Source organism: Hippoglossus hippoglossus, chromosome 9 (genome assembly GCF_009819705.1).
Source record: "Hippoglossus hippoglossus isolate fHipHip1 chromosome 9, fHipHip1.pri, whole genome shotgun sequence".
Lineage (NCBI taxonomy): Eukaryota > Metazoa > Chordata > Actinopteri > Pleuronectiformes > Pleuronectidae > Hippoglossus > Hippoglossus hippoglossus.
The window spans coordinates 25567617-25587555 of NC_047159.1; the positions used below are offsets into that span (position 1 = coordinate 25567617).

Below are 19939 nucleotides of genomic sequence, written 5' to 3' on the forward strand. Positions count from 1 at the left end.
GGAACTGTTGATATACTCTACATCTATCATGTGAACAGCTTTGTGGTTCATCACCTCTGACAAAATGTCTACACCAGAACAGTCAAACAAGGAGGAGGTTACCCCATTCAACACTGTCTTGCCAACCTGCATTCACTAGCCTCCTCCGCTAATTGTAAGGCCTGTGTTTGAATGCTCTGCTCGCTACGACACACTCCTTTTGTTTTGTGTTTACAGAGGACACTCCTAATAGCTGGTTCCCCAAGGAGAATATGTTCAGCTTTCAGACAGCCACCACCACCATGCAGGCGTGAGTATGGCATGGAAATCCACCCTCACTCCCACTCTGTGCATTACTGTATCTTAAACCATCACCTTGTGGAAGGATGAGGTTCAGCCTTGTTATTCAAAGACTTGCACTGTTCATCTCAAATGTAATGTTCTACTACAAAATTGCAATGACTTTCATATATTCCTCACTTGCTGGTTTCACCGATACAAGAAGCCAGTACAACTTGTTATAGATAGTGTTGGACATAATCCAGCTGAGTTTTTCCTTTTAAGTTCCTCTGTAAGGTCAGTCAATTTGGTGAAACAAATTTTATTTATACATACAAAATGGTTCAATGTTTAAAATGCCCGTGACTAGTGCTTTACTGTGGGTTGTGAGTAATCTTGGTAATGAGCAGATTTATTAAGTAGAGAATGTGTGCTGACCCAAACAGTTCACATGCTTCACCAGCACACTCACACGTGCCCTCCACTCTTTGTAACTAATTATTATCTATCACCCAGATGTTTTAATTATGGCCCTCAGACAGTCGAAGCTCACCCACTACAATTTTTTTCATCATCCCTCCCACGCTCCCTCTTCTCTCTCTCTCTCTCCCTCTTCTCTCTCCCTCTACCTCCTTCTCTCTCTCTCCATACGTCAGCATCTCTTCTCCCTTTGTCTGTTTCCATCTGTTTTCCTCTCTCCATGTCTCTAATAGGGTCAGACTGATATATGGTCCTGACACGGGCCTTTGATTAAAATTACTGACCAACCACTGTCTTGCACCTCTAATATGATTTGCTGCAGTTTGACTGATTACATGCTTACTTTAGAACTGATCAATGGGCAGCGCTTGACATGAACTGACTCTAATGAGACATTTGATTAGATTTAAAGGTTACGTTTGTATCTTCATCTGTGTTATATCCCTGTCTTCTTTTCACCATCCATACCGATGTGCATGCCCTGATAAGACTTCTATCCTTGCTCATTGATATTTTGAGTATACAGTCACAGGACTGCTCATCTCAAGGTGAGTGTTTTTGCCCGTAGTGTCCTCAACTGAAACTGAAAGATGGAACATGAGGCAGTGTGTGAAATATGTGTGTGGACACTGTGGAGTATCTGGCTGGCCCTGCTGCTAACCTATATTTCGTTTGCTCTTATTCCTCTCCTCTCCATGTGGCGGCTTTCCAAACCATGGCTGAAGAATATCGTGAGTATCTTTTTTAACCTCCCCCACTGTTCTTCCTCGTTGCTCTTCTTTTCTCACTCCGTCAGTTAGGTAACATGTCTTGAATCCTTTTCCCTCATGTGGCTTTGCGCAATTCAGGCTTTTGTGTCCTTCACCCCCTGAAAGTGTGTCCTCTGGACTGGGTGTTTGGAGCTACACATTCAAAAGTGCAGGGAATGTACAGTACATTACAGATATGATAATCCAAAACTCTGAATTCACATATTGTACTGGAATATTCTTCATCGGTGGGTTGCACAAGTAGGTCATCAAGTTAAATTGCTACAGCAATAAGGTACCTTTCTGAAAGTGTTCTTTCATGTTCAACACCAACACAAAGCAACATGTGCCTAAAGCCATACACTTATGCAATGGTCATGAAAAGCCTATTTGTCAGAGCATAGCATAGCTTCAAGCCATTTTCATTGTTGTTGAATCTAAAGATAGACACAGATGTAGCTGTTGAATAGGAACAATGTGGATTCATATATGTATCATTTATGCAACTTTTTGTGTTATACGTTGTAGAAGAGAGGTGTGTACTTGGCATATAGACGGACACAGAGTAGGATTTGAATTAGAACTAAATATAACTAAGGTTAGGGTGTGGCTAAAATTATTTTAAAATCAAATCTGTTTTTATGAAGAGCTATAATGTAAATTACATTGATATTGACAGAAGACAGTTTATCTAGCTGGTATGACTATTTTTAACCATGTGCATGTTGATGTCTGTACTATTTCTGCTTTGAAATGGAGCTGGTGCTTACCACATAGGATATTTAGAACCCACAGAGGCTAACAATAGAAAAAGCTTGCAGGAGTTCTTTGTCAACATTTCCATGGCGTCTGTCACGTTTGGAAATATCAGCAGACGCGTCACAACTTGTGACCTCTGAGCTTTCAGAAAATTATTTTTGGTGATGGCAGATGGTGGAAGGAGTGAGAGGATGAAGGGAGAGTCACTTCTTCAGGAATAGAGAAAGTGATAAGGGTTCATGAAGCTAAAGTATTGTTATAGCGGTGCACAGGCAGAACTATGGAAGTGTTTGGATAATAAGCACTGGACATACTTCAGCCCGCTGTTTGTCATCCTGGAGCTCATCAGCTGTCTGTTTGTCAGTCAAAGCCACACTACAGGACATGACCTTTCAGACATACACTGTCACCGATGATTCTCATTATGTCTGACATCCTGTCAGAGCCATTACTGTCCCCTTTGGCAGCGGCAAGCCCACGTTGACCAACGTACACACTGACAGAATGAGAAATAATGGACATCAAAACTGTCAAACAAGCAATACGTTAAGTTCTATTTTAAAAATGTTCAATTTATAATTGATTTCAGGGTACAGTTACTTCACATTAAGTAGAGAGAATTGGTGGTTTTGTGGTAACTCCTCATTGTCTTTTCTTGCATTGTGGTCCTAGTGTATGTGTGTGTGTGTGTGGGTGTGTATGTAGTACGTTACAATGTCCACAATGGCGGATAAAAACACCCCTGTGCTGCTAACTTTAACTACTGTAACCACTTACCAAAGCTAACCAAACTCCACACTAACCCCGTTGGACCCCAATGGACCTCTCACCTTGAACCTCTGTACTGTGACCCTATCCCTCCCTGACTGGAACTGTATATTTATGCCCGAACCCGACTCGACCCAAAGGGCTTAAGTCTGGTCAATTTCTCTCAGCTTTGTGACATTTAAGCCAGGCCAAGTGTAAAGAAATACATAACTCATAACCAAGAGTATTAGGACTATAATATAAATGATTTATGAGGTAAACCATGTAAGTTCTGTGAAGGTTATTTACCCCTTGGGTCAGTTTGGGTTCAGACAAAAATTCTTTGGTATCAGGTCAGGCGCAGCTAAAGCATAAAACTTTATATCCCCACAAAACCACTTAATGCTTTGACATCCCGGCAGGGCATTCCGAGGCATTGCTGAGAAAAAGAGACGGAAAAGAGAGCAGGAGGCAGCCACCATGATGGAGAGGTACCGTGTCCTGGCTGTCCTGTCCTGTCCTGTGTGGTGCAAGACTGTCCCTGTCAGAGTTCCCCTATTACACAGCAAAGAAACACATCACGTCAGAGAATCTTAAAGTCTCTGTGTTCTTAATGGACCATTTGGCCAATTTGTAACCGTGACTCTAGGTGTCTGTGTGTAATGTATATTTTCAATCAGTGACTGGAGCCTTTATTTATCTTAAATGCAGATAGAACCTTCTACTTTGTCGTCTTTGCTTGATTTATGTTATATGAGCTACTGTCAATGAATCTAATGAATCACTAATCTTCCAGTGACTGATATTCCTTCATGGTGTCGGTGGGCTTTTATTTTGAAACAACGGCGGGAATTATTAAGTTTCTATGATGGTAATTTAATCTTGCTCATAATCTGTCTCTGTTGGTAGTTACTTGTTGATTTGATTAGATACACGATACAGGATTTACCATTTGATTCAAATGCAATTACACATTCAAGGACAACTATAATAATAAAAAGAATCAAATAAGGGTAAAATTACAAAATGTACATCTCAAAATAAAACAGTGAACGAGAAAAAGCTCTTTCACTTTCAAATACAGTTGCCAGTTACTACTATATATGCAAAGTGGTCCATTTCAGGGTAAAGAAAAATAACTGGGCTGAATACTTGAACAAACAGCTCGCAAAAATATTCAATATGCAGCCCACAGTGTGTCCATGTTTCTAACGTCGTCTGTCACAACAGTAATGCTGTGATATGGCCTGTCTGGCTCCCCTTCCATTACAGCCTGTTAAAGGACTTCTGCAGCGTAAGCTCCCATGTGTCATTCAAACAGTTTGCTGGCTTAGCTCGCCATCTCCCAGTTCTCCCTCGTAGTGTGCGCTGATATTGTGGATATACCTTAGCTCTGAATAGTGTGGGAGGCCTGCTGTTAGTGGAATGCTCTTGAGCTGAAATACTGCCATAACAATGACTTCACTAAGGGTGGAACGTTTTCTGTTTCTGTATACAGCATCATGTCCCAGTGCTTCCATCTTAGAAGGAGTGTAGGTTCCAGACGCCTTCTGCTTTGTTATCATATAGCTCTTTAACACCAACATTTGCAGGTATTTACAGGTTTTCTTAATGTGGGTAGAGCCGCTAAAATAAGGCAAGTAACTATTTTCCCTTCACCAGGACTTTGCCTTTCTGTTTGTTCACCCGGTGTTTCCACTGTTGTATCTTGTACGATACAAAGAAGAAAATGGCTGTTGGACATTGGTCCCAAGATGTGAATAAAACAATGAATGTCACAACCTGCCTCAAAGCTGGAACAAGTAGGCAAAGCCACACATGAGCTTAACCTAAAAATAAGTTGAAAGAAATGAACAGGAAATGTTAATGTGGAAGGTAAAAGTACAACCAAAACCAAATGTTGTGGAAGCCATGGGGGGGTAGGCAGACTGAGATGAATCTCCCTGATGACCAGGCTCCTCCCATTAGGCTCTGCAGGGAGAGGCCTGCGTTGAGAGGGTCGTCACAATGAATACACAAACATTCATGCCTATCTGCGCTCCAACAGCTGGGAGTTCAAAGTGCGTCACAAAGCTGTGCCGGAAAATGTTCCGTGTAAGTGTCTAGACTGCCAAAATATAGAAGAAGAAATTTGCTGGCTCACCCGGGTGTTGTGTTTCTATCACTGCTTATCGGAGCCACATCGGATGTCTTTGACCCGAGAGTGAATGCCGATTGTTTCCATTCCCATTACAGACAAAAGCCAGATGTTAGTGGGTGTTGGTGGTTTTTTTGACCATGAGAAAAGGGCATAGTGACAAAATTGCTGCATTGCTCCATCCTTGGAACACAAACAATCATGAACCAAAATCGGATTATTGGTCTACATTATGGGATAGATTTCCCATTTGCTCAACCAACTGACGATGGCGGGCCATTTCCATGACAACCGAGCAGACATTAGATGTAAAAATCTCCCCAAAACTTAAGGTGTTAAAATTATTAAGCAAACGACTGTAAACTGTAACACGACAGTTTCTGTGCAGTAGACATGTCCAAATGAAGCACCGAATCTGCAGGTTACTTGCCACATCTGGCTTTACATGTGACCACAAGAGTCAGGATGAAGAACATATAATAACTGCCTGTCCGTCAATGACTTAACAATGTTAGAAGAACAAAGTACAGAATGCCTGTCAATGTCATTTAATAATAAACTGTGGAATAATACAGAAATAACTTAGTCATACATCATCAACTCATAATTGATTAATTATTTATTAGTTTAGCATAAAAAGTCACTGTCACTTCTACTGTTATCACCAAACACATAGTGACTCACTCTAGACCCTTTCATTGCTTTATTCTTGATGATTCAGCAGTTTGAAACATTGACTCTTGACACACAAACAACTCCTCATGATTTCTGATTGTGCAACATATTGATAGCCAATTACACACGAAACAAAACACTCCTTTCACTCAACTACCCTCAACTGCTGTTATTGGGCCATCAACACCTTGTAACAGCGTGTGTGTGTGTGTGTGTGTGTGTGTGTGTGTGTGTGTGTGTTGAATCCCGGAGGCTGTGGGTGGCAGGTTTAATCAGTGTTCCTCACTCCACACTGACATGTAAAAGCAGTGTCTCTCAATACAGGGCCGTAGCTCACTGCACTGTGACTTGCTCTCAAAGTCAACGAATCAATATTTGGCAAAAGGCCGCACATACACCAACAAATTTGACACGCCATTTGTTTTTGGAGCGTGTGTAGAACACTGTCTCAGGATGCAATGCTATTGACAGAAAGATAGATCTCAGTTCCACAAGTCTTATTTTGCATGTTTGAATAAGAAAGCCATTTTATTATTTGAAAAGCTTTCAAAAGGTCATAGCCCAATCAAAGAGTCGAGTGGGATTTTTGCAGAATTGCAGTAACACGTATTCTTGCCACACACACACATCGTCTTGGTGCACGGGTGTTAGTGTTTTTCAAAGCTGTTGCCACTCAGTATGAAAATATAAGGCTGGCTGCCTGATGGATCCCCCTCTTCTCTGAGTCATCCAACTATTTCAGGCTCTGCCTTCACGACTCCTGCAATCTTCCCTGACATGTCAACCGTGTTTCTAAGGATGCCTCTAAACTGAACCCTGGATACAAAATAGCTTCAGACAAACAATATGCACGTGGGAGGCTGTGTGCTTTGCATTTCCTCTGACATTTAGATGAACCTGTTGCTGTTTGGGTTACTCTAATATGTTAGCTTGATTATGTTTTTTATATAAACATATTGAAAAGATTTTGCTCATTATTGATTAGTCCTATTACTCTGATTCTATATCAATTTTCCTAATGCTTCTTTATTGATTTGATGGATACTTGATGACCATTCAAAGAGTTTGACCGTTTTGCCATTCACGTATACAAGTTAATAGATCACTTTCTAAGCTGTCAGCGGTAATTCAGGATTTAGCATCTTGCCCAAGGACACTTCGGCCTGCAGAATGTGGGAGACTGCAGACATTCTGGTTAATGGATGACCTGTTCTACCTCCTGAACCACAATTAAACTAAGAGCTTCTTGCAGCACACAGTACACACAGCTACAGCTGGTGTATCACAAAATTACTGGTTCTAAAACATTTTTCACATTGTGCAGAAACATTTTAAACTGAAACATTATTCATTGCCCAGCCTAATAAAAGTGTACTTCAACAATTGCACAATAATAATGTGGGAATGGGAAGAAACTGATTTTTTATAGCCATTGACATGAAGTATTATGTATTCAGGTCGTCCTCCTCTCTGTCTGTCTGTCCCATTCTTTTGGACGCGATATCTCTAGAATGCCTTGAGGGAATTTCTATAAATTTGGTACAAAAATTCACTTGGACCTAAAGACGAACTGATCAGATTTTGCTTGTCAAAGTTTAGAGTCACTGTGACCTGACAAAAGCAATTTTTTTGCCTTGTGAACACAATATCTCGCCTTGAGTGTATCCTTTCACATTTATGCGGCATCGATTGCACTTCTGTCCAACATTGACTCTCTCTGAGGTTTCTACCTTTTTTCCCCTCTGAGAATAGTTTTTTTGGTTAGTTTTTCCTTACTCGTGTCGAGGGATAATCATACCTTGGTAAGCCCTATGAGACAAATTGTGTTTTGTGAAAATGGGCTATACGAACAAAATTTGATTGATTAATTTGCACAAACATGCACTTGCAGTCAAGGATTAACTGATGTGATTTTGGTAGCCAAAGGTCAGGATCACGGTGGCCTCACAAAACACATTTTGGCCTCTTGAATGTAATATCTCAAGACCTCCTGAGGGAATTTATTCAACTTTTGATTAGTTGTCAATTGGAGTCCAAGATAAACTGGTTAGGTCAGGGTAATGGAGAATTTGGAGAAAAAAAACATACTTTCATTTAAAAAAAGGAAAAGGTGGTATTTCTCAAACAATGCCCTGCCGATCCTCTTATGCAACTTGATAGCTTCTCTTTTTTAGAAAATCCATCCCCGTGTCCTTTAAACTGAGTCTGTAACATAGACTTCCATTTAGATTTATACTCTCCAAGCCCAGTCTGAGATATCCCCTTATCACTGGGGTTATCGCCTCTGACTTGAGCGCCAGCCAAGCGGAAGCCATTATACAACTGTCTTCACAGGCTGATTAGTGCCCCCAGTTGTGAGTAAACTGATCTTGATGTGGACAATCTCTCAAGTGCCCTTTAATCAACTACACAAAGATGCTCCTAGTTTCATAGCTTCACTTAAAATGTGATGAATTCAGGGATAGGTAACCAAAAAAATGGGCACTGCGAAGCCAGTTGCACTAGAACCATAACAGTCAGACAAGCTTTGATGAATAATAAAAAGCCGTGTTTTAGGCCGCACGTTGTTCCACTTTTGAATCACTTACAACTGCTTCTGTATTCTGTTTCCTCTCCTTTCAATGTGTTTCTCCTTTAGGATTCTCTCCCTGTCTCACTCCTTTTCTCCAGTGGTCCCGATCATGAGTCATACATACATGCATTGTCTTTGATGAAAAAACAGGACTTTGTTTGTTATCAGGGGCATAACTTTATAAAAGAAATGGCAGGCAGGCAGGCAGGCACCCAGCTGAGCAGAGAGGGAAAGGAAAGATAAAGAGGAAAGAGAGTCAACTTCATGACAATAATTCAGTCGGATACTATACTGATGATGGAATATGCATTTGACAGTCCCTCTTAAATATCCCTTTTAAATGAGAATTAAAACTGTGGAGTAAAGATTTTTTCTTTTGACTTCGTAAAGGTTTGACACACGTCAGAGTAACTTCAAACTTAACTTCAAAGCACTCCACTGGATTTCTTGAGAGTTTGGTTTGATATAGAATCAAATAATTTGTGCCAAAACCACTTTATCCGTAGACCGTATATATCTGAAAATTCTGTACTCTTTATTTGTATGTATGTAACAACTATCAGACATGACTCAAAAAACACCATGACACTCAAAAAACACCATGACATAATGGCAGTTATCTAGGTGTCAAGCTAATAGCTGGCAAGCTAGCAGCTAACACACTGTTAACTGGGAACTTGTTAGCTGTCGTCAACTGGCTTATTAGCTAACTGTCAGTTTGCTTGGTCACTAATTGGACAATGAGGTCACACAGCTCATTCAAAAGATGTAGCAGCTCCTTCGGAAATGATTCCACCTGCAGCACAAAAATGGATTTTTAATCAGATTCTTTGTCTGTTTTCTATTAATGCAGCATAAAGGACACATGAAATGCTATTACATTGTATTGTTTGATTTATAAAATTATATGATAGATTTATGTAGACAATTATTGATATTAAAGTAATATTTATTATTGTGCAGCAAATTAAATATTTAGCATTGCCAGATGTTTGCGGATTGATCAAGCATTCCTTTATCAGAAACGTTGATGCTTTTATTGACGTATTCAAATAACAGAGGAAAAACAAGGGTCTGGTACTGTGCATTCCTCATATGTTAGTGTACCACTCTGAAATTTCCATTGTGCTGTCGCGAGAAAAAGGCCAACGTTTGCTGTGGTGCTACTGTGTGCAGATTGCTCTAACAGCGTTAATCTGTTTATCACGACAAGTGAATATTTGTATTTGTCTTGTCTGCATCTGAGGTCAGCTTGTTATTGTAAATTAACAGCACAAGTTATACATTTTTAGTCCTCCCAGTTTAAACTGTGCTCGCCAGTGATTGGCTTTGCACAAAAGAGCGGCACATCTCAGGTCAAAGTTCAACAAATTAATTTAGCTTTCTCTGCAGTAAGTTGAATAGCCTTGCCAACCATTTGGCTCCCTGCAAATGTGGGTAGGATAAAGTGATTTATCATTTAGCTTTCACAGACCTTCCATATGTTACTGTATCAAATAGATCATACTCATCAAACTGATGTTGCGATGTGTAGAGCAGGAGGACCCAAATGCAAGAGCCAGGTTCAGGTGAAAAAAAGAAAAAAAAAGTTCAATATGTGGGAAAGCAAAGTTACCAGGAGCAAAGCATTGTCCCAAAAAGTCCAAAACTCAACATGCAGAGAAACACTAGGAAACAAGGAAAGACTGAAAAGCACAACTGATAGGGAACAAGACGAACTGACCAAGACAAAGGGAAACACAGAGATTTATTAACACAAGGGAGGCAGGGATAATTTAACACAGGTGAAACACAACAGGACAAGGTACAGATGATCACACAGGCGGAAAACAGGACAAAGGCAGGAAACACAAGGAGTGACATTTCTAAATAAAACAGGAAACAGAGAACTCAGAATTAACAACCAAACAGAAACACAAATCCAAAAACACGGCAAATGTCCATAAACTAAAAAGTCCATAAAACAGAAAGTCTTTCGATAGTTAATACTTCCAGCTCCAGAATCATCACAACTTATAAAAATATTCATTTCACTAAAAGAATGTAATCATTGTTTTACAGCTGCTCTTTTTACAATACTTGCATATGGAAAATATGCTTTTTGGGCAAATGTATTTTGCATAATGAACGTGGAAGTTGCAATACTGCAACTGATAAGCCAAATGTACTGTTCCTGAGGGCTTGATATGCAAAGGAGTTGTCTGTTCACTTACTTGGTTGTTGAATAGTGGCCAAAACTCCCATGATTTTTTAATAATCCTTTCTGTTGTGCACCACCTGACATCTGTGGAGAGGATCTGGAATCGTCGTCTGCCTCTGTTTTCTATTAATCTGCCGGCTTGACACCATCCTTGATATCTCTGTGTCTGTTTCCTCTTCTCTTTCTCTTAAAATTTAAGAAATTTCCGCAAACACCTTAGGATGGTGGGCAGCCGCAGGATGAAAGTGCAGAGTAAGTCTTCACCGGATCTGTATGCATGTGCGTGCGCCGATGTAACTATGTTTTCATGCATTCATACTCTACAGTGTGTAACCATCATCACATCGGAGGGCTATCAGAACTTAATCATGCTTTATGCATGGGGCGACAGTACTGTGCATGTTAAGGAATATTGCGTTACACTATGTTTATGAATCAAACTTAATTACCTGAAATACTTGTTTGTCATTAGTTCAGTCGGCACTGGAATTCAGACTGGTGTGTGTGTGTGTGTGCAGTATGTTCACACTCACATTTTGCACTGGAAGTTATCATATTGTTTGTACACGTGAAAATTCAGATGCCGTTTGTATCTAATTAGTTTCAACTGTCCATCAATTACTTCACAGCTTGGTCTTGAACCACAATAAAATGTCCCTTCTTTCCCAAGCCTCACAAATAATGCTATTGCAAACCATTCCTTCCCAGCACAGAAAAGAACATCCTTTATGTGCTCATACATAGTAAAATACGTATGAGCACATAGGATTTTATGCCAAATTTAATTTCAATGATATCCCACATTTAAATACTAAATATTTGTTGATTTCAGATTCTAAATTGGCTGCTTTGCTTTGTCTTATGGGATCATAAATGAAATGTCTTTGTATTCATTTTATTTTGTTTTCAGATATTGTGTATTAACCATGTCAATTTTAATGTCAACTTATTCAGAAAGCACATTTAAAACAACTTGTTTGACCAAAGTAAAAGCTATAACAAAACAATCAGGCCATGTATCTAACTGGGACATTAGTATCAGTTAAGTGCCAATGCTCTTCACAATCACTGGACCAGCAGGACAGAACACTTGATTTCTGGGGTCAATTATGCTTCTGGAGTATGTGTGTGTGTGCATGTGTATGAGTGACTCTCTCCCCCGCCTAACTCCATCAGCCTACGCCGATCGCCGAGCCAAGAGCTTCAGCCGCTCATGGAGTGACCCCACCCCTGTCAAGCCTGACTCACTGCATGACTCCAGAGACAGTGAGTTGACATCCTCTCAATCACGTGCAGACATGAAGAAAAACACACACATACACTGATTCGACGTTCACACTTTTTTTCTGCAGATACACAAACACATAGCATGTCATTATTCAAAAATACACATGGAAATACTCACATACACTGGAAGAAAATGCAACTATGTGATGTTCACACACGCACTCAGACACACAACAAATGAGTGCAACAAACACGCATAACAACGATATATACTAGCAGATGCACATTGAAACACACACACACACTCTCTCTCTTATTGTAGTGACTGTGTGACTTGTATCTGTGTGTGTATCTATTTACAGCGTGTGTGCCCTTTATCTCCACGCAGCCTGTTTGTGTTCTCCTAATCTCTGTACTTGTACATGGCTGTTGCCGTCCATCCACACAGCTGTCCACAGTCCTGTTGTACATCCGCCTGGTGCATTGTGTTGTAGCTGTCTGCATCTTGCTGAGTGCATAAGGAGAGTGTTATTGTGTCGGTTTGTGTCGTCTGCCGTCTGATTGTAACTGCTCTGTTCCTCCCCCCACTGTTGCCGGAAAAAATGAAATAACAGGGGCAGTGCTTTTAAATGGAGCACCCTCTTTAATTTCATTTGTGTGTTATCCTTTCATCTCGCCCTTTGTTCCTGTGTGCGTGAGCCAGGTGGTGATCTCCAGACCTCCTCAGGGACATTAGATGAAGGGCTGGATGAGGATGCTGAGTGGGAGGAGGAGAGGGAGATGGAGAGAGCAGCCTGTGACGGCGAGGACTTTATCCCACCGAAAATCATGGTGAGGATCCTGGCGGTCACATGTCAAGCTGATTGAGTCGCGTTGAACACCATTCTTTGTATTATGTGGCGCCGGTTGTAACGCTGCACATGATGATCAGCAACCTTTCACCATATTTAGCTACAAAACATTGACAAAATTTCACTTATTAAATCAGATTCACAGCAATATTTGTGAAGTTTGTCACATTTACCATTTTTTATGTAAAAATATAGTGAACATCAAATCTATATACGACATTTTAAGTGTTGAATCTAAATGTGAGATCCAAATGTTAAATGTTCAATCTAAGTGTTAAATATAAATCTTAATGTTAGAAAAATAAATATAAATGTCAAACCTTAGTGTTAAATCAAAATGTTAAATTGAAATGTTAGATGTTCACAAATATTGCTGTAAATTTGTTTGTTTTGTAAAGTGCCATTAAAAATACACACCACTTTTTAAAAAACCTTTTAGGGCCAAATATGGTGAAAAGTTGCTGTTGTTTTCAGCATGCCCCATATACATAAAGGTCATTACACCTATGTACCGGTAAGATTTTTTTTTAGCATATTTCCTGTTTTCCACAGCTGATATCCTCCAAGGTCCCAAAGGCTGAATATGTTCCTAACATCATCCGCAGGGATGACCCCTCCATCATCCCCATTCTTTATGTGAGTAGCAGCAATCGACAGCTTTACACCAACATTGTGGCTTTATTACATTATGTGCTCTTGGCTATGTATTTATTCATGTACATTCACTAGATGCAGATAAACACAAAGCAAAGTTGTTAGATGGATGAAAAATAAAGATACAACATTGACTTCTCCCATTCGATCACTATCCTCAGGAGTCTCTGCACAGAGCTTCAGCCTTACAGCCCTATGCTGTGATTGCCTGGCAGGTAGTGCAGCCTCAAAAATACATTGTCTTTAGTTTTTCTGCATTTTGCTGGAAGAAAATCATTAGGCCACAAATCATCCCCAAGCAAATTGTATTTTGCCCTATTTCCCAACTCTCGTTAAATTCAGCTCGTCAGTACAACTGAGGCTGATGCAAATTTGATTAGTTCAAGAGGTATTCTGTCATTAATCCTGTGAACATATTGATTTTTTAGTGGCACAAGATGAAGTCAGATAATCACCAATGTTATTCAAATTCATTAATGTCTTTACCAAATCTTTTGGCAATTCATTGAACAGCTGGTGGCCTATTTAAATCTGGACCAACACGTTAAGGGCAACACACTGGCATCATCTTGACATGCCTATTGGTGGTTTGATGTGTGTCAGCTTGTTAGGATACAGCACAGTTTGATTTCTATTTATTAACATTTCAATGTCAAGAAAATATCATTGCCAGAAAAATTACGATAGTAAGTTGATCAAAGTTCCGGCCAGTTTGACAACCATAAGTCAAACCAGCAACAGCCTAGTAAGTGATGGCTTGATTCAGTCAAGTTTGTCCTTCAGTCCACTTGAAATGATGTTTCTACCACGTAATATATAGACTCATTGGAGTCTGTAGGGAAAATAACTAATCATAGTCATCTTGGTGATAAACCCAAGGTATAGAAAAATAGTGTGAGGGAGAACTATTTTAGTGGAACATTTGCACATAAGGTGGTGAATACTGTCATCAAATATGCCAATTCCCAGCAAATATAACAGCACATTTAACATCAAATGACAACCGTCGACTGTTCAATGTGGAGTATTGGTGGAATTGGTGTGGAATTTTAGGGTATGTCTAAAAATCCTGTCCTGTCCTGTTACCTTGTGGGTCTGAACTAGACATGGGGACTACAGTCATAGGGCATCGAGAAGAAATTTTATTTAATTATAAATTCTGTTTGAATTTTCCAGGACCATGAACACGCCTCATTTGACGACATCCTCGGTGAGTGTGAAATGTGTTTTCTTTAGGGCTGTCAAACCATTAACATTTTTAATCAGATTAATCACAGGGTAGCTGTGATTAATCACGATTAATCACCATTTCTAAATGCCCGAATCTTTTTTTAATCAAACTCAAAGAACCTTTATCCTAAACAATTGGGGAATCTTAGCCTTTGCTCTTTTTTCTTTTTTTTTAGCAAGTATAGGATGGTTGAATAAAACTTTTTTCTTTTCTTTTTTAAATCAAACAAACAACCAAACCTTTACACAATTAAATGTGAATGTGAAATCTGAATCTGAGCCCATCTGTAGAAGCAGTTTTGAGCCAGTTCACACTTAAAAAGAACGAGTTCCAAGTTCAGTTCATGCAGATGAAAATGAACTAGTTCACGTTCATAGTTCATTTTTTATTGGGATGATTTAGGTGACAAACGTACGGTCATGTGTTTGGTTATGAATCGATGGTCTCGGATCATGTCTGTGTGTCGCTCCTCTCATTCTAACACTGAGTCCTGAATGTGAGCGTCACGTCTCGTGTTAAACTGAGCACAAAATGTTGAGTCATTTTCATGATGTTTAAATGCAGCCTCACAAACTCTGGAGCGAATCAAACAAACACTAAGTGCTGATCAGGTCCTGATAACTAGTGATGAGTGTGTATTAGTTCAAGTGAGAGCAGAGTGGAGGAGGAAACAGAAACTCCAGCTCGGTACCAACCAGCTGCAGCTTCTGCTCTGATCATGAAGCAGCTGATCACTGAGCAGCTGAGACCAGAGAAACTCTGTGTTTCACTGTTCTTCTACAAAGTCACTGAACGTCGCTTAACGTGAACGAGCTCTGGTCGTTAACGCGTTAATTTTGACAGCCCTAGTTTTTTTAGCTCTCAAGTGAAAATTACTCTCCCAGTGTAAATGTGGAAAAGATGAGGGTGGAATATGTTTGAGCTTGTTGGAGTGCAGAGATGACTCATAGTTTTTTGACACTGAGTGTGTGTGTGTGTGTGAGAGCGAGAGACTCAAGGGACAGCTATCTTATGTATCTCACCATAATGGCTGAGTGTGAAAAGTGACACCTCTCTTTCTCCCCCTCCCTTCCTCTGACTGTGTGTCTCCAGAGGAGATAGAGAAGAAGCTGAGTGCTTACAGGAAAGGCTGCAAAATCTGGAACATGCTCATTTTCTGCCAGGTGAGTGACAGCAGAGGCAGACTTTAGAACTATTGTGACATTATTGGGTCATGGTTTCCTTTAAGTTAGTACTTAACTAGTTGTAATGGATTGAAGCCATTCAAAAAAAAATCTGGTTTATTTTTCTGTGTCAACAACAGTAATTGGGCATAATTGAATTTCTTTCGTATATTGTTTGTTGGATCTTAGATAGAAAAATTCAGTTTGATTCAGATTTTAATAAAACTTCGGGCCAAACACAAATCTTAGTTTCTTTAGCTGTTTTCAGACCAGAATTCCGGAAAATGTCCAGACAATGGGTTCCGGACTTTCTCCGCAGTTTAACTTAACGCAGCAGGAGATTCTCTGGTCAGAGTTTTCACACGTGGGATGGTGCTGCATGCAGGAGGCAGGAAATAACTTATTTCGTATTCTTCTGCATATATCACATGTTATATCACTATAATTTCACAACTGTGCAAGATACAGCCACAAAACTAATCAAGTGTATAGTTGAGATTAAAACAAAGGCCAAAGATGGGTATGGTCCAACCAGTATTCCTGTAATAATATAGCCCTAAATACTCAGGAGTCAAATGTCACAGCTGGTGGGCTTATTTGCAGTCCTGTTGAATATTGTTACACATCTTTTGCTGTCTTTGGTAGATACATTTGGCATAATCAATATCAAATATCACATTGAGGCTATTCTTCTACACATGGAATAATGGACCCAGGACTTCAATGTTGTTTATCTGGTGGAAGATGGATCTCATTGTTGAACTAGAACTTCACAGATTCAAGACTGTTACACTTACCTGAATCCGTAGTAACACTAAATCCTTTCCACAGGGAGGTCCAGGACATTTGTATCTGCTGAAGAATAAAGTGGCCACTTTTGCCAAGGTGGAGAAGGAAGAAGACATGATCCAGTAAGACTTTATTCTTGTTTTGAAGGTGTGACCAATTATCTGTATGTACAGGGTTGGAGACATCACCTCAAACACAGGAAACGTTTGAGTAGAAAAAGTGGCCTGTGTTCTTGGTAATTGCATCACAATGACCAATGCTCTATTCACACCTGCCATTAAAATGCATTTTGGGCATTTGGGTGACGTATTGTGATCCACTAAGCCAAACCACCTCTGAGGTTGTTTACTAAATTGACCACAAGTGTAAATGCAATTGTGTTGTCGATACACAGACAACAACTACATGGCTGGAAATGTGTAATAACACATCACTCCTCCAAACCAGTGAGGTCGCAGCAGCTAGGGAGCTAGCAGCCAATAGCCAGTAAACACAGGAAGCCGTCGTCTCCTCAGTCCTCAGCTTACTCAAGACATCTGTGGATGAAAATATACACAGTAACACAGCGTCACTGATGGCTACCATCTTCTTTTACTCTTCTTCTATGTTCATTTTGTTCCGATACTGAACAGACAAATTTGGAAACACAAATTATAACATGGTGTACAGCTAATCATTTTAAAACCATATTCAGATACAATCTAGATATGAGAAATATTAAAACCAAAGACCTTCAGTTTCTATTCCTGTCAGCCACTCTCCATTAGAACCTTCAGCAATGTAAAATCCTCCTCCAGTGAAGATCAAGTTTCCCTGTGTGCCTTTTATATGATAAAAGACTTATTTTGAGCAACATAATCAGTCAGCATGGCTGAGTTGTCTTATGTTAATACTGCAGTGAACAAATGCCGGTCTTAAAAAAATGGATTCATGTATTGTGATGTCACAAACCTAAGAAACCAATCCTCCCAGCTTGTGGGTGGAGCTCAGTAGCTGGGAAAGGCTCCCTGTCAGCAGATGGAGCTATCAGTCTGGGGAGACTGATAGCCAAATTAGCATATTCATAGATTCTAGATTTATTTATAGTAAACCTTTTAAATATGTAGTTTTGAGTTTGAGTGTGTTTATGACACTACTTGAGAGGGACATTAAAGGAAATAAAGCAATAAATGAATGTAATAAAATGACCCTTTCACAAACAATTCAATGAATTACATCAACGTGATCACAGTTGGCACAAAAGCATTTAGTGAAAAGCTCTAAAGCCAAGATTTCTGTGTTAGTAGATGTTGAATTGTGACAATCATGGAATTTCCCTCTCACTAACTCACTTTTTTTTCACTTCCTCTGCTGCTCCTACCTATTTGTTGTTGATCCTCTAACATCTCGCCTCTCCCACGTGACCAGGTTCTGGCGTCGGCTCAGCAGGCTGATGAGTAAACTGAACCCGGAGCCCAATCTCATCCATATCATGGGCTGCTATGTGCTGGGGAGCGCTAATGGAGAAAAGGTACAGTTGTTTTTGTCTTCTGAGTCGTAACGAGCCTCCAGAGCAAATCAGACTCCCGCACTCTGCTGGTCTGTGTAAAGGTTTACTTAAAGTGTCCGATTGCATATGCAGCACGCTTACTAATGATCAAATGCACACTCACAGCCATATGCTTCTGTGCAGATAAATCATTTAGACAATCTGTTGGCTTTGTCTACTGATATCGCAGAACATTGCAGAGTCGAATGAGGTCATCACAAGAGCACTTTTTGAATTGGTTTGCTAAAATAATGAAAGGATGAGCAGTTTTTGTGCAATGATGTATGGAAAGTGCGGTAAGATTTCTTACCAGCACTTTCTGCAGCTGTCACCCTGCTGTCAGGCTGCCACACAGCACAGGCAGGGGGGAGGACAGTGAAGAACAGGGCACACACACACACACACACAGCACCTTCGAATTGCAGGAAAATAGACTCGACTTGACACCCACTCAATTAGGCCACACACACACTGCAATTACACTATACACACCCACACACCTCCCTCCTCCAGTGCTCCTGCCACCTCTCCAACTGATAAAGACTTGCTATATGCAGACACACTCACATACAGAACATGTCCATGGACATGCAAACACACTAAAATATTCATACGTTCTCATGCTGCCCTATCTAGGACCACTGCACCAACCCAGTTTCTTATGACAGTTTACTGCAATAGCTCACACTCTTCTGCACTTTGGTGGTAAAACTTCATGTAGTTCCCGACAGCCTCTTACAAAAATCTGAATAAAATGATAGTCCTAGAATATCAGAGATAGGTGCAGGATTAAGAACAGTTAAAGCATATTGAATGCTTGTGTTACTGGGAAAAAATTACTAAACCAACAATAACCAGAATATACCATCACTGAAACTAGCAAGCCCTGCAATACAATGTGTAGTGTATGAACAATTTTGCAAAAACAAAAAAAACAAATCAATGAATCTGCTTGGTTTATGGTGGGTGAGAGGTCAAAGCACTGCAACTCTGAATTGAAACACATGCAAATAGATAAAATAAAACATGAGTAGTGCAGATAATTATAATACAGAAATCAACACACTGACCAATTTGACAATACTCTGGCCGTGTAAAAATGGTTCTGCAAATACAAAAAACACACACAATTAAAGAAATTCTGCATGTTGTGCAGAAAAACAAAATTTAGTGACCTTTGCAGGAACTCTGTGCATTCCCACTGCAGGGACCAAGGGCCAAATTAATTACTGGAATAATATTTTTACCCCCCAAAGGGACACTAATATTCTGATATTAACCTGATTAAGACAATTGTCTGAATAAAACACCACCATGTAAACAGCATTTTATGATTAATTTACCCTGAATCAGGTGTAGTGTTGTCCCATTTCTCTATGTGATGTAGGGGTAGGGGCCATCTAGCCCTTCAAACACCACTTCAACTGTAGTTTTTTCAGAACCCCTGAAAGGGATAGACATAAATTTCCGAATGCTTCGCAAATGGACGATGCGAAATAACATGCTAACCTCTGTGGGTAAGTAAATGTGAATATGAAATCTTGCAAAATAACCATGAAATATTTTTTAAATCCAGCAGAATATCTTATTTTAATCCAGTAGCAAATGCAAAGGTCATTGAATCGCTGTGACAAGCATTTCAGGAAAATTGAGTGAGTGAGAGTAACGAGTAACATACGTTACTCCCATGTTCCGCATATGAAGTTTGAAAAAAACTTCCCTGCTCTTGTAATGTTTGCAGTCCGTGGAGAAGTTTCTATGGATAGGACTTACGTTGCATTGAAATAACCGATGTAAACGTGCTGACTGCATCATTTACATGCTCCCCTTTGTCCTGCAGTTATCAGATTCATCACTATTATAATTGGTTGATAACGGTTGTTAATATAATAATGTTTGTTGATATAGATTGTCACTGT

The 19939-nt window shown here is 39.8% G+C and overlaps 1 protein-coding gene across 5 annotated transcripts in view; it reads left to right on the top strand.

Moving 5' to 3' along the window:
* The window catches only part of nsmfb (NMDA receptor synaptonuclear signaling and neuronal migration factor b), a 49535-nt gene that overhangs the window by 16230 nt on the left and 13366 nt on the right, over positions 1 to 19939 (top strand). Inside the window, exons 4-14 of one of the 5 annotated variants that reach the window (XM_034595765.1) lie at positions 217 to 289; positions 1464 to 1469; positions 3416 to 3484; positions 10777 to 10829; positions 11754 to 11843; positions 12508 to 12635; positions 13208 to 13291; positions 14486 to 14519; positions 15633 to 15703; positions 16535 to 16614; positions 17900 to 18002. In XM_034595765.1, coding sequence (XP_034451656.1) covers positions 217 to 289; positions 1464 to 1469; positions 3416 to 3484; positions 10777 to 10829; positions 11754 to 11843; positions 12508 to 12635; positions 13208 to 13291; positions 14486 to 14519; positions 15633 to 15703; positions 16535 to 16614; positions 17900 to 18002 — 791 coding nt within the window. The remainder of the gene's footprint in view (positions 1 to 216; positions 290 to 1463; positions 1470 to 3415; positions 3485 to 10776; positions 10830 to 11753; positions 11844 to 12507; positions 12636 to 13207; positions 13292 to 14485; positions 14520 to 15632; positions 15704 to 16534; positions 16615 to 17899; positions 18003 to 19939) is intronic. The other 4 variants (XM_034595768.1, XM_034595766.1, XM_034595769.1 and 1 more) reach the window with 4 other exon arrangements.